Genomic DNA, 15,102 nt, shown 5'->3' on the forward strand with positions numbered 1-15,102 from the left:
TTTTGACAGTTTCCAATTTTTATTAATATTATTTTTTCTTTATCAAGATAAGACAAAATAGACACATAAGATTCTCGTGAAATTGGTGAAAGATTAAAAAAAAGATTGTTGGCAACCTTCATTTTCATAAAGAGAAACCCCCGTTTCCCTTTATTGTTTGTTTTCATAATACATGTTGTGCTGAAAATAAAATAAAATGAGAATTATTAATATTTAATTGTAAACAAGTATTATTACAAATGTTTCAAATGTATTTTAACTAATACTTACAATTAGTATGCAGGCCCCCAGTACAGTAGCTTTCATTTTGACTTGCAGGCTGCTTGGAAACTCCAGCACAAAATTGGCACCAGGATTTGGTCCTGCCCAATATGAAGGATTGATGATCCTGCCAAATGATCTTTCTACTGCTGCCGCGTTTAAAGGCACCAGCTGTTGTCATTGTGAAAAAGGGGATGTTTTTAGAAAGCAGCAATGGATTTGTTGAAGTGGTTGTTTACCCAAAATTTAATACACTATAGCTCATAGACCAATTTAGTTAATCCAATTCACCTGTAGCACGTGTGTTTGAACTGTGGTGTAAACCGGAGCACCCAGAGAAAACCCACGCAAACACAGGGAGAACAATGCAAACTTCACACAGAAATGGCATCTAGCTCAGCCAGGACTCGAACCAGCGACCTTCTTGCTGCGCCCCTTACTAATATACTCAATTATAGTATAATAGCATAATTACACAGTTAACAATCCTGTAGAATCTACACCCTGCCTAAAAATCTAGCTTAAACCAGCCTAGGCTGGTTGGCTGGTTTTAGCTGGTCGATCAGCCTGGTTTTAGAGGGGTTTTGGCCACTTCCAGGCTGGTTTCCAGCCATTTCCAGCCTGGTCTTAGCTGGTCAGGCTGGGAGATGACCATCTATCTACAAGCTGGGCTTCCAGCTAACTCTATCAAGCCTCTTCAACTGCTCCAGAATGCAGCAGCACGAGTTGTCTTCAATGAACCTAAACGAGCACATGTCACTCCGCTGCTAGTCCGTTTGCACTGGCTGCCAGTTGCTGCTCGCATCAAATTCAAAGCTCTGATGTTTGCCTACAAAGTGACTTCTGGCCTAGCTCCTTCTTATCTGCTCTCACTTCTGCAGATCTATGTGCCCTCCAGAAACTTGCGTTCTTTGAATGAACGTCGCCTCGTGGTTCCATCCCAAAGAGGGAAGAAATCACTTTCGCGAACGCTCACGTTCAATCTGCCCAGTTGGTGGAATGAACTCCCTAACATCCCTGCATCAGAACAGCAGAGTCACTCGCTACTTTCAAGAAACGACTAAAAACTCAACTATTTAGTCTCCACTTCACTTCCTAATCTGCAATTGCCTCTTTGAATATCACACTAACTGTACAAAAAAAAAAAAAACTAATACTACTAATACTTCCCTTCTTAGACTTTACAGACCTGAAACTTGCCTTTAGTACTTATTCATTGTTGCTCTTAGTTGTGTAAATTGCTTCCTTGTCCTCATTTGTAAGTCGCTTTGGATAAAAGCGTCTGCTAAATGACTAAAAGTAAATGTAAATGTATAAGAAGGTGTGTTTGAATTAGAGTTTGAAAAGAGTTTTGAACTCAGCGTTGAAGGCAATGTGTTAATTAAATACCTCATTGCTTCAACTTAAATAGAGTAAGTTCACAGTACTCATATAGATTTTTTTTTTTACTTAAATGGTTGGTAGCAATCAGTTTGCTCAAATGGTTTGAGTTGCCTTAACTTATTGGCTTTAACAGTACTCAGTTGGTTTGAGTTCTCTTATTATGTTTTACAGTACTCAGTTGGTTTGAGTTCTCTTCATTTATTGGGCTTTGCTGAGCTCAAATTGCTTAATTTACTCAAATGGATTAAGCTAACAGTACTCATTAGTATTAGTTTTTGGACTTAAATGGTTTGTTGCAATGGATTCACTCATTCATTCATTCATTTTCTTGTCAGCTTAGTCCCTTTATTAATCTGGGGTCGCCACAGCGGAATGAACCGCCAACTTATCCAACAAGTTTTTACGAAGCAGATGCCCTTCCAGCCACAACCCATCTCTGGGAAACATCCACACACACATTCACACACACAATCATACACTACGGACAATTTAGCCTACCCAATTCACTTGTACCACATGTCTTTGGACTGTGGGGGAAACCGGAGCACCCAGAGGAAACCCACGCGAAGGGAGGGAGAATATGCAAACTCCACACAGAAACGCCAACTGAGCCGAGGTTCGAACCAGCGACCCAGCGACCTTCTTGCTGTGAGGCGACAGCACTACCTATTGTGCCACTGCCTCGCCGCAATGGGTTTCCTCAAATGGCAAAACATTTTGGGTTTTACAGTGTACAGTAAGTTTGACAATGCAACTTCAAAATACAGTAACTGTCCAGTACAGTAAAATACGGTTCATAGTATAGTTAAATACTGTGAAATTTACAAAAACGTTAACAGTGTACTTTTACAATAAGTATACGATGAAGGGTTCACGTTTAAATTTACAGAAACTATCTTCAATTCACAGAAGGAAGCATAAAAAATGTGTCACCTCAAAGTTCACATCCGTGCAGCAGGTCCAAAATACAGACGGTCCCATGATCTTAAATTCGGGTTCACCTCGTTCATTCTCAACTGTGAATTTGGGTAAGAGAATGTGCCAGTTTTGACGAACGTAACCAATGGGAGTTCCTGGTGGAGACTGAACCTCCAGCTGAAATATACATACACCATGTCATATACAGCACAGCATAAGAGCTAATAAAGTGATAACAGGCATACCTCATGGCTGCTGCAGCGGGTGCAAACAGACGGGTGCACCAGTCTGATGACCTCACGGTTTAAGTTGTCAGTAACATTCATAACGAAGAAACGTTCAGCGTATTGGCTGCCACAGCAGTCATCGGCCTCTGTGACACTAAAGACTTTGTTCCCACTGTCATCCTTCACTGAATAACTGCGGTTAGGCTGCACTTCACAGCAAACTTAAAGACATTTAAAAATGTTAAACCTATTAAGGGTAGAATATGTTGATCATGATTATCTTGATATTTTATTCAAGAACAAATACCTTCAATACATTCAGGATGGTCTCTGAAGACAAACAACCGCTCAATCTAAATAATAATACAATTTAAGAAAACAACACTAATCCGAAATTAATGCAACTTACTTAGAGACAGTAATGGTGAACATTACACTTAGAAAAAAAACATCTCTTATCTGACCCTGGTCAAGCCTTCCAGCTGAGAAGGATAGTGATATGGATTTGGGGAAGACAGCATTGCGGTGACCTCTAATGGAGACAGACATGTTTCTGGCAACATTACACAATGAATATTTCTTCCCTCTTACACACCTTCATGTCAACACTTTAAACTTCTAATACACATTTCTAACACACCTTTTCATGCTGATAGATATCACCCTGGACCTCAAAATCAGTTGTGTCAATTTTATTATGGAAATTAGGATTGATATAACCTTTAAGATTTATAATTGTGGATAGCAAAATATTTGGTGGAGATAAAACTATTTGAAAATCTGAGGGTTCAAAATTAAGCGATAAAATTGCCTTTAAATTTGTTTGAATTTAGTGGTTAGCAATGCAAATTACTAACAAAAGTCTATACGCATATAGGAAGGTTCTTTTAAACTATATTATTTCTGTATTAAATATTTAAAAACACTTTATACAAAAATGATAAAGTACACTTATTTTTTTATTAAGATAATCTACAGATTTGTTTAGTAAAACAAAACAGCTTACCTGACGAATCCATATCAATGATCTGGAAAAAACAAAAAACAAATAGCAAACAAACAACCAAACAAATGACAGGAATTGGACATAAAAAACAGGAAATCTTTTTTTTACATATGTATTTATAGATCATTAATGGTAAAAAAAATCATAATAAATTCACAATTTAACATGATTTAAAATTACATGGTTTAAAGATTACACTTTACGTACCAGTGAGAGACTGCGGCAGTGGCACTGATGAATACAGAAGTGTTTTTCTCACCGATCTGAACCACCACCACCCCCACCTGAAGTTTGTGGTTAAGCAATTGACCCACTTTTTAGTTGGACTACTCATGGTTAACAAATATAAATGAGTTTTGGTGATCAGTTAAAACTATTTCTTCAACACTATTACTGCCTATTATTATTATTGTTGTTGTTGTTTTTATTTTTTGAAGTGTATATGTTTTGCTCATAGCCTAAGCATTTCAACCACTAAATTCCCACTTCCTAAATGACGAATAACCGTTTTTTTAAAACAGTGCCACAAAATAGCATTAGATGATTAGGTTCTGCTGTTTGTTGAAACAAACAAACAAATTACCATGTTTGATTAGATTTGGTGCTTTTATAATAAACAATAAATTATATTTTTTACATGTAACAGGGAATTACATAAAAAAACACTATGCTGTGTGTGTTGTGTTGTGTTGTGTTGAGTTGTTGTATCTGCACTGTAAATCCCAAAAAGTTAAGGTAACTCATAAAACATTTTGCTGGAATAGTTTGCAGTTCATTACGCTGTGGTGACCCCTGATAAATAAGGGACAACCCCAAAGGAAAACGAATGAATGAATTTGAAAACAACACTTTTTCTGATTAAAGATAAACTCTAATTGTGCGAACATAACACCAAATTCACCACATACGGACGCACATTTAATGTTTATTTAATCAAAATGATAAAGACAGCTTTGTCAAATATGCTATTTTAGTGTGGTTTACAAAAAAAGATGTGCAATTCGAAGGAAGGACTTTTATTTGATTTCTGCCGACCGGAAGTGGGAGTATGATCAAGGCCGCTGCAGTCAGCCCCCTTTTCCTCATTCTCGCACGTAACAGCCATCTTCCTTCAGCTCGAGAAGACTGTTCGTGCAGACATGGCCGACTACTCTAACGTGGCTCCGCCGTCTTCGAACGCCGGTGGAGGGATGAACGACGCATTTAAAGATGCTCTTCAGAGGGCCAGACAGGTGAGTTCTTCAAAAGAGTCCGAATAACGTTAGTTCTTATTTTCGCGTTTGGTTATTCAAAACGAAAGTGTAGCTTAACTCGTTAGCTGACGTGCTAATTTGCGGCCTCGTTGCAACAAAGAGCTTTCGGTAGTGCGCGTTTTCTGTTTTTATTTACCCTCGTATTTGTTTTGAGTTTAGCTGAAGTACATGGTCGTTTTGCAAGTAATAAGATTATTTAGTACACCTTAATATAATATTAAGAGTAAACGGTTAGTTATAACTTCTAAATATTAGTTGTTTACGCGAACCGTGGCTGTTAACGTTACGCACAAACATGTACTCGGAAACAAAGTCGAGACGCTTGCGTTAGGCTTCAAAATATGTGATAAGTGTTTTGGTGTGCTATGTATATGTTTTTATTTGTTTAATTTTATTCTGTTATATGAATTAAGCCTAATTCCTTTTTTATTGTTGGAGGGGATTTGGGTGTACGAGTGTTACCTAACGTTAGTTTTGTGTAGAATCAATAAAGATTCATTGTCCAGTTATATTAAAGAGGTTTGATTGTTTTATTTGACGAAATTTAAGAATGATACATAAAGTTTGTTAAGACGTTTCTAAAACCGTCGAAGATAAAACACACAACAACCCACTGTTTTCCATTGTGGTTCTTGATATTAAAAATAGACGAGGGCATCTTAAATGGAGTGCGAACATTTTTTTTTTCTAAAAGGATATGTCCCGGTATAAGATTCTAACGATATGATAACCTTGGATAAACATATCACGGTGTTGTGATACAACACTAAAATATATTCCTTTTTAAATCTCTGGATTAAAAAAAATATATACTTTTTTCCCCACTTTGAAAACAATATTTTTTTTGACAGATTTGTAATATTTTGGATCAGTAAACATGTATGGCTAAATAATTTAAATGAATCATTGACATCTGCCATTTTCATTAGTTTCAAAAACACAGATTAATTTACAATTTAAAATGTCATCATTGGATGTATATGATACTGTTGTCCTAAAAAGCAAAAAAAAAAAAGTTAAATTTAAAAAAAATCTTACTCGTACTTTAGGAACGGCATTACAGGAAGTTTTAAAACCTTCACTTTTCCAAACCGCTGTATACCTTGAAAACTGTTATTGTCCCATGCCTATAGTCCCTATTATTAGTCCATGTAGAATGACCGTGTATCTCTCTTACTAAAACATAATCAAACCGATACTTTGCTACAATCTTCTTGTAAGGCCTAAATGTAGTGACTAATCTAAAAAATAAATGACCCCTTTTCAACTTTAGAATTTTTTTTTGCTATAATAAACATGTAAATGTGTAAGTGGAGGTATGTTAAAAAAAATTCTTCAACTTATTGTGCGCCATTTGCAATTTATTATTTTTAAACTATTGCTATACGTAAAGGCTGCAGCGTAGTCAAATTGTTGTGATCACATTAGGGATGTGCCGGTATAGGATTGTAACAGTAAGATAACCTTGAATTAAAATATTACAGTTTGACAGTATTGTGATTACTGCTCTAGAATATTTTCTTTTTAAATGTCTGCGTATAAAACTAAAAATAACTTTTTGTTTGATTTGAACGCAATGATTATGTCCGAAATCACATACTTCCATTCTATATAGTATGCGAGCCAAGTAGTAATACGATATCCCATGATACCATACATGAACCAGATATTTTTGGCGTTTTTTTCCGAACTGCAATATACCTTGAAAACAGTTATAGTCTTATGCCTAGATCTCATTTTCTAAAACTCGTTTTAACTCTGTAATTCATAATGTTGTTGTTTTTTTATAGATCGCTGCAAAAATAGGAGGTGATGGGGTACCGCCCTCTCCAGTTTCCAATGACTTTGGTTATGGAGGACAGAAGAGGCCCCTTGAAGATGGAGGTAAGTTCATGGAAATAATGTTGTTGGATGATGGATTAAATGATTAACTAAATTATTTGTTAGTAAAATAATCTTTAAAATTTAAGTGTCTAATGTGACTAGGCAGGTTACACATTTCAAAGTTAGCATATTTATGGAGTATGATAATGATAAATGGGATTTAATGTTCAAAAGCAAGCAGATTTATTAGTAAACGCATGCTTATGCATCCTTCCAAATGTTCTGTGCAAAAATGAAAATGTACTCACTTGAATGCTTATTTTTCTACAAATACACGCACGTAATTATTATTCATTGTGCCCAATTTGTATAAAGTTACTATTATTTAATTATTTTATTTTTTTCTAATTTCACTTTTAACTCATGCTTATTCCTTTTGACTGATTGCGTTTTTGTTTTTAATCTCACATTTCAAATTCTGTTAATAATACAATTATACACAAACATAGTAAAATGACAAGGGTCTACAGGATGGACTTCTTTTTTTTGCGACTATAATATTTTGTTATAAATAATTTTTTTCTTTTACAGATCAACCAGAAACAAAGAAAGTTCCACCAAGTGATCGTAAGCATTGTTATTGTTTTCCAGGCATAGCTTATTACCTTTTAAATGTGCACTTAAATAAAATAACCAATTAAGCGATATAATTAAGTTGTTCGCTGATCTAATAAGTTCATGCTTTCTTTTGTGCAACAGCTTTTTCAGCTGTAATGGGAGGCATGGGTGGCCCACCAAGGTATATTAAATTGTCACACTAAGTTGTAATGTAATAGATAAACTTCTACATTGCCCATTTTTTTAAATGATGCTATCGCATCTCTGTGCAGGTCTGTATCTGAAGAGTTCAAGGTCCCAGATGGCATGGTTGGCTTCAGTAAGTTGACCTATTTTTATACATTCATATCAGTTGTTGCCATGAAAATAGCCTTGGTTGCTGACAAGGCAATAAATAAAAAATACATTACATCATATCAGTTGTTTGTTTTTGGAGAGTTTTTATTTAAAACTTCAAATGGAATGCTTAACTCTTGTTTTCAGTCATTGGAAGAGGAGGAGAACAGATTTCAAGACTGCAACAGGAATCTGGCTGCAAAATACAGATTGCTCCTGGTGAGTCAAAAGTGAAATGCGTATTGGATGGTTTACACTGAGTGGTGTGGTTCACACGGGTCATGTTTATCATGCTTGTGTCTCCACTGCCAAACGGTACCCTTTTGATAGGCGTGGTGTACGACAGTTACGGTCGTTGTTATTTTCGCACAAAGTAAAAGCTGTAAGGGATTTTCACACATTGCATAAGAAGCACTTCTATAAATGTTTACAGCATTTGGTGATTGCTGCTGATTAATGCTAATGAGAGTTACTGAATGTCTGTAATTATAAAATCTATATGAACACATACAGACCATTACAGTCTCCGAAATGTTACCGGTTACTGAAAAGGCCTCATTTGTGTTTAAAAAATCAATTTACAATCAGTACAAACCTCTCATCGATATCTTTATTCTTCTCCTGCAAGTGTAACCTCTTGTTAAAGTAATTCCATATTTCTGAGTTCATGATAGTCAAAAAGTCAATCATGAATTAACAATTGCAATTAAATTCTTAAGTTGCTGAAAGAATCAATTGCTCAAGCTTTTTTTTTTTTTCGCTCTCCAATCTCACGTTTGTATGTCTCACAAAGGATGTGAGAAGCACTTTAATAATCATACGCAAGTTGTTATTATTAGGCAAGTACACTCAAATAGAGAAAGTGAAATCACTCGCGCTTTACCGCACGCTTTTAGATGCCCCCGTAAACAAAAGACACAAAGCAGATTCTGTTCTATTTGGCATGTGAATGTTTGTCACAAGAAGGCAACCAGGTTTATTTGGCTTAGTCGACCATGGCTCGTGTATTATGGTGTCATGTCCTAGCTGTATATTTAAAAATGGGGCTTTCTTTGTTGCCATTCTCCTGGCTTGTTGCTTACATTGGTGATGATTCTCTGTAAACCAATAGCGTTCAACAGTTAGTCTAGCTTCACTTTTTTTTTGGAATTGTTCTGTTGTGCTAGGTACCCTTTGGAATGGGTACTCAAAGTGGTGTGTTACGATTAAATCATTTAGTGCTATTGACAGTAGAAGCAGACAAAAGAAGTGTACCATACTGTACCTTTCCGTACCACTCAGTGGGAATGGTCTGTATGTCTCATTGTTGTCAGTTTTTTGGCCTGACTGCTTTTTGGTCATTCTTCTCCACAGACAGTGGTGGTATGCCTGATAGGTCAGTGACGTTAACTGGTTCACCAGATGCAATCATGTGAGTATCTCCATTCAAATGTTTTTTTCCCCATGATTATGAGCATTGTGTCATTTTAACTGTTTTAAAAACAAATTCATTGAACTCAATAGGACTGCTAAGAGGCTGCTCTCAGAGATTGTAGAGAAAGGCAGACCATCTCCAGCGTTCCACCACAATGATGGACCAGGGATGTCTGTTCATGAGATGATGATCCCTGCCTCCAAAGCGGGCCTGGTCATTGGAAAGGGAGGGGAAACGATCAAACAGTTACAGGTAACCTTCATAACATTTGTGATTTAACCACACGTAATTAAACGTGCACAAAGAGATGATTTGATTTTTGTAAAGCTTTTGTTGATCTTTGTCTGTGCTTTCCATATGTTTAATAATTTAGATGTTGAATACTTTTGTACAATAGGAACGGGCTGGAGTCAAAATGGTGATGATTCAAGATGGACCCCAAAACACAGGCGCTGATAAACCACTCAGGATCTCTGGTGATCCTTTCAAAGTTCAGGTACGCTATATATTACTTTGAAATTGTTAACCTACGTACAGTATTTCAATTTTTTATTTTTTTGAGCTTGCTGTGATTTTAAATTTATTTTATTACTATTTTTTTTATGTACAGCAAGCTAAAGACATGGTAATGGATCTGATTAGAGATCAGGGTTTTCGTGAACAGAGAGGAGAGTATGGCTCTAGAGCAGGTGGTGGTGGTGGAGGAGGAGAGAGTTTGGATGTAAGTACTGCTTCATAAGACAGAACCTAATCTTTAAATTATTTAGTTCTGAATGAAAGAAATTGACTATTAAACTGTTTTGCTACTGCTGTAGGTCCCTGTGCCAAGGTTTGCTGTGGGTATTGTGATTGGCCGGAGTGGCGAAATGATCAAGAAGATTCAGAATGATACTGGTGTGAGGATTCAGTTCAAACCAGGTATAAGAGGCCATTTACATGTTTTCAGCCAAGAATATAAACTGTTTTATGCCTTTGGCTGTTTGTTTACAACACAACATACTGCACATGTAGTACGTGTTGGGTATGTAGATGTGTAAAACATTGATTTTACAGGAAAGCGCAATCAAACTTCTAGCAACAGCAGTGTTGTTACTGCTCAAGAGTTTGCTAACATTTTTTCAGCAGAGTAGATCCATTTCACCAACATATACTCCGCAAATAAGACAGTAGTTTTGGCCATTTTTGCAGATAAAGTAAATATGCTGATCATTTTGAAAAATGCTGTCTTGTAGCCGATAACCTAAATGTAGCCTGAAATTGTTTATTATCAGTTTGTAGCACGTGGCAAATAAACTTTTGAATCAATTTTGATTATTGACACTTGCTTGCTTTTTCTTTCAGATGATGGCAGCACACCAGAAAGGATTGCTCAGATTATGGGACCCCCAGATAGAGCACAGCATGCAGCAGATATCATAACTGATCTACTGAGGAGTGTGCAGGCCGGAGGACCCCCTGGTCATGGTGGTGGTGGCGGTGGGGGCGGCGGCGGCAGAGGAAGAGGCCGTGGACAGGGAAACTGGAACATGGGCCCTCCTGGTGGTCTGCAGGAATTTACTTTTACTGTACCTACCATGAAGACTGGCCTCATTATTGGCAAAGGTTAGTTGTTGTCACATTACACTAATACATTCCATCAGGGAGATATGTTTAGCTGTGAACATTAAAACATTGTCGCTGTTCCTCTGTTCTCTTCATACATAAATGCATAATCTTGTCTCTTCTTGTTCTGTAAATTTATCTATTTTTTTAGAAGCTATTATGCCTTACATAATAATTTTTTTTTTATATAAGTTAATAGTTTTTTTTTTTTTACAAACCTAACCACATTAAATGGACAATGAGAAACACAAATACAAGCCTGGAAAATGAATAAACATTGTTTTTTTTTTTTAAATTATTTTCTTTAGGTGGTGAAACTATTAAAAACATAAGCCAGCAGTCTGGAGCCAGGATAGAATTGCAAAGAAACCCTCCTCCTAATTCGGATCCTAATATAAAGATCTTCACAGTCCGTGGGTCACCCCAACAAATTGATTATGCCAGGCAATTGGTCGAGGAGAAGATAGGAGTGGGTGTTTTTTTTTTTTTATGTTTCCTTTTTATTGTTATTATTTTTATTGTATTACACTAAAATGTATGTTTTTTTGCCATAGGGTCCAGTTAGCCCTATGGGTGGTCCTCATGGTCCACCTGGGCCACATGGAGGACCTTCTCATGGACCTCCTGGTCCTCAGGGACCACCTGCTCCCATGGGCCCTTACAACCCTGGGCCTTATGGCCAGGGCCCACCTGGACCACAGTAAGGACTTGTTACATTGTTTACTTTGTGACTGTGTTTTTGCTTATTTGTTGGGAGCCAGTTCAGTTGGATATGAACTTGGTGTATTTTATTTTTATCCTCAGTGGACCCCCAGCACCATACCAACCTCAAGGCTGGGGCAATGGATACCCCCACTGGCAGCAAGGACAGCCTGATCCTAGTAAGTCTAACTAAAGTTTGTTCAGAATAGCTTTGTGAAGTCCATATGCAATATTAGTCATCCTTTTCCACTTAAGCTGTTTGTTCCCCAGATAAAGCAGCGGCTGATGCTAATGCTGCAGCATGGGCTGCCTATTATTCTCAGTACCAGCAGCAGCCTCAGGGTCCAATGACACCCACCTCGGCAGCCCCAGGCACAACCCAAGCCAATGGACAAGGTGTGTTTTAGCTGCACTTCACAAAACAACCCTCTATTCACTGTTGACCTACAGTATCTTGAACAGTAGTAAGAAGCCTTTCAGTGTAGTCTTAACAGAGCAGTAGGATGTTGCTATTCTAACGGTCTATCCGTTGATCTGGGGTGACCTATTTTGGCTAGCAATTATGGACAGGACAGTTTCTCAGACACTCAACCTGCTTGTGCAAAGTGCAAAACCTAGCCAGCGGAGGACTTTCTGCCGCCTTTAAAAGAATGGTTCTCAAATTGTACCATTTTTAACAGGTGACCCGCAAGCTCCCGGTCAAAGTGGACAGGCAGATAACACCAAGGCCTGGGAGGAATATTACAAGAAATTGGGTATAAATACTTTGACAAATGTAGCATCAGAGAGATTTTCTCGGAGAGGTCAGATTAAATAGCAGCAGGGCTCGAATAGCCAGTCAGTGCTGTTTTACTTGGAGTCTTGCGAGGAAAACTAGAGGTAGGAGAATTTTCGTTCTGGTCCATAAATATATTGGTCTCAAACCCTGCTGTTCAGAATGAGGTGCTGTAGTGTCTCAACAGACGTAGAATAGGATTAACACAGAAATATAAAACCATGAATGAGATTACACTGTTCACTTTTCTGAATTTCCATAATGGATTAATATGTTCTACTTTCCTAATTTGTGTTTGATATTCCTGCATTTCTATGACAGTTGTTTTCATGAATATTTATTTTGAATTTAATGATATTTTACTGCTACTTAAAAGTTTTAATTGGATTGTTAACCAATAATATTTATTAGCATTTTAGTTAAGTGTAACAATAGGCTAAGTTGCATGTTTCAATCAGAATTAAGTAAATCTTTGTCTTATGTTATTATTCTAACATGTAGGCTTAAGAATAAAGTCATTTTGGTCTTGTCTCTTCAGGTCAAGGCCAGCCTCAGCAGGACTACACCAAGGCGTGGGAAGAGTACTATAAGAAGCAAGGTGAGCTAAGTATGTGAAAGTAGCTTTCTTCATTTTTTTTTAATGATTTTGGGCAGCTGCAGATCTTTCATAGTCCTCTCTGCAGTAGAGCTGCTATGGATTCAGCTGCCCTACAGTAAAGTAGTGGGTTTCTGTCCTGGCACTCGGAGGTAGTGTGATCAGGGTCGTTCCCCCGCTTACAAACATTCATGAATTGTGCAGAGCATGTTTTTGTGTACAGGGCTCCCACAGGTGCTTATCGTTTTTTCAAATGCTTTGTAAATCATTTAGTGTTAATCTAAAAAACTAATTCAAGGCCCTAGAAAGTTTTTAAGTCTCATAGATAGTTTCTTGAAAATGCTTGAATTGATTTTGTGCAAGATATTTTTATTTTATTTTGTAAAGTTGAGTTACTTTGCTTGTTAAGATCATGTAAACCCATTAAGCAAGAAATAACTTAATCATATTTATATATCTGAAACTTTTTGTTACATCAGCCTAAGCTCGTTTCAATAAGTTAACGTCAGATCATTTTAGAAAACTATATAGGATAAACCAAACATTTTTCAGTTTTGCACAGCAGAAATAAGATATATAGAATATCCTCTCTCTATCATGTGGCCAAAAATAAAGGCAAAAAAAAGCATTTGCATAGTTGCTTGACATGAAAACTAAAGTGTCTATCAAGGTAACATAATGTAACCTTGCCCTTAACTGTAATTCGACCTCAGGTCTATGAATCTATGAGGCTATTGGAGCTGGTAATTCCTTGAATTAGAAATTAACTAAATTCATAAAGCAGTTCTGATGTAAACTTTTGGATTTCTGAAAGTTTTCATATTTTCAAAATGTTAGTTGGTATGAAAGACATTTAAACCTGCTCTGTACTACGTGAAAATGCTGTAAAAAAATATTTTTGACAAGCTGATTACTGAATTGATGCACGTTCATTTGGTGTCCCTTTTATTTTAATCTTTCATCTTTTTAAACTTTTTGTTGATAGCTACAAGTTTGGGTGTTTACCCTGATGTCCAATAGTGTTCGATTGTACTTGTATAATGACTAATTAACAAAGGAGCAGATTATATAACTGCATTTATGGCTCGTTTCCACTGACTGGTACTGTTCGGTACGGGTCACATTTATCAGGCTTGCGTTTCCACTACCAAGGGTACCCTTTTAGTGGGCGTGGTGTATGACAAAGTTTCAAACAACGTCATTTTCACTGGAGAAAATGTCTACAGTAAAGCTGTACGGGTCGCTCTGATATCATATGAGAAGCACTTCTCACAAAACAGACACTTTATACACAAATAGTTCTGTATAAATGTTTATTACTAACTTTTATGAACATGAGTCGATTATAACTGCAGATCAACAAAATAGCCTACTGTAATGTCTGCAATTATAATAAATAAATGCAACATATTTGATCACATACAGCCCCTTACAGTCTCCGATATGTTACCACCTACAGAAGAACCACACACAGCACACATTTAGTCTTTTTTAGGTTCAAAAACAACACAAAATATAGCCCACAGTTAGAGCAGACCTCTCATCTGTGTCTGTAATCTTCAGCAGCACATGTAGCCTCTGTTAGAAAGTAACTCCATCATTCTGAGTTCATTATAGTCCAAAAGGTGATGATAATGGTTAAACATGGCAGTTTGTTCACGATTGCTGAAAAAATAATGGGCTTCTTTTTTCCGGCTTCTCCTTTGAAAAATGTGAGAGTGAAACAGAAAAAAAAGTATATAACAGGATCAGGTTTCAGCAGCACATCAATAATCGAGCGCACGTTATTATTATGAGCTCAAGAAGTGTGTTATTTCAAATATAGATGCGTGGCTTGCGCAAGCAAGAAAGCGGAACCGCTCACGCTTCAGATGGGCTCGTAAAAACTACAGGGCACAGGGTAAATCTGCTCTTCTTTTTTGCTTTGTGGCTGTTCATTGAGACAACGACAAGGTTTGTTGCCCAGTTCGACCATGGCTTATTATATGTATATATAATTACGCTGTAATCTCTCAGCTGTGTAGTTTAAACATAGCGGTTCCTTTGTTTTCATTCTGGCTTGTTGCGCAAGTGAATAATGTATCTCTTTAAACCAATAGCGTTCAGCTGCGTGTCTAGCTCTGCCTTTTGGTACCCTTTTGAAAAGGTGCCAAAAAAGTGGTTCGGTTTAGTACGCCTTTTAACAGTG

At 36.9% G+C, this 15,102-nt stretch overlaps 2 protein-coding genes across 11 annotated transcripts in view; one reads left to right on the forward strand and one right to left on the reverse strand.

Moving 5' to 3' along the window:
• On the reverse strand, positions 1-5,351 carry si:ch211-71m22.3. Of its 3 annotated transcripts, XM_009297422.3 has the most exons (8): positions 4,003-5,351; positions 3,796-3,817; positions 3,254-3,321; positions 3,097-3,142; positions 2,808-3,010; positions 2,578-2,739; positions 271-432; positions 1-180 (listed from the first exon to the last, which is right to left on the reverse strand). In XM_009297422.3, the coding sequence occupies exons 2-8, from the start codon at positions 3,806-3,808 to the stop codon at positions 151-153; spliced, it is 684 nt and encodes a 227-aa protein (XP_009295697.1). In that variant the 5' UTR covers positions 3,809-3,817; positions 4,003-5,351; the 3' UTR covers positions 1-150. The 3 variants fall into 3 exon arrangements, with proteins under 3 accessions (XP_009295697.1, NP_001121858.1, XP_017212921.1); NM_001128386.1 differs by having other exon boundaries at positions 3,097-3,119; positions 3,199-3,321; positions 3,796-4,019; XM_017357432.4 differs by lacking the exons at positions 3,796-3,817; positions 4,003-5,351 and having other exon boundaries at positions 3,254-3,458.
• The window catches only part of fubp1 (far upstream element (FUSE) binding protein 1), a 13,816-nt gene continuing 3,585 nt past the window's right edge, over positions 4,872-15,102 (forward strand). The window contains exons 1-18 of one of the 8 annotated variants that reach the window (XM_068223635.1): positions 4,880-5,027; positions 6,839-6,932; positions 7,464-7,499; positions 7,632-7,671; positions 7,763-7,809; positions 7,974-8,045; positions 9,180-9,237; positions 9,330-9,492; positions 9,638-9,736; positions 9,851-9,961; positions 10,056-10,158; positions 10,582-10,842; positions 11,151-11,311; positions 11,397-11,542; positions 11,647-11,723; positions 11,800-11,940; positions 12,225-12,299; positions 12,858-12,926. In XM_068223635.1, coding sequence (XP_068079736.1) covers positions 4,935-5,027; positions 6,839-6,932; positions 7,464-7,499; positions 7,632-7,671; positions 7,763-7,809; positions 7,974-8,045; positions 9,180-9,237; positions 9,330-9,492; positions 9,638-9,736; positions 9,851-9,961; positions 10,056-10,158; positions 10,582-10,842; positions 11,151-11,311; positions 11,397-11,542; positions 11,647-11,723; positions 11,800-11,940; positions 12,225-12,299; positions 12,858-12,926 — 1,846 coding nt within the window. In that variant the 5' untranslated portion in view covers positions 4,880-4,934. Of the gene's footprint in view, positions 5,028-6,838; positions 6,933-7,463; positions 7,500-7,631; positions 7,672-7,762; positions 7,810-7,973; positions 8,046-9,179; positions 9,238-9,329; positions 9,493-9,637; positions 9,737-9,850; positions 9,962-10,055; positions 10,159-10,581; positions 10,843-11,150; positions 11,312-11,396; positions 11,543-11,646; positions 11,724-11,799; positions 11,941-12,224; positions 12,300-12,857; positions 12,927-15,102 lie in introns of all 8 variants that reach the window. The other 7 variants (XM_068223636.1, XM_068223638.1, XM_009297514.4 and 4 more) reach the window with 7 other exon arrangements.

Source organism: Danio rerio, chromosome 2 (assembly GCF_049306965.1).
Source record: "Danio rerio strain Tuebingen ecotype United States chromosome 2, GRCz12tu, whole genome shotgun sequence".
In the NCBI taxonomy this organism is placed as follows: Eukaryota; Metazoa; Chordata; class Actinopteri; order Cypriniformes; family Danionidae; genus Danio; species Danio rerio.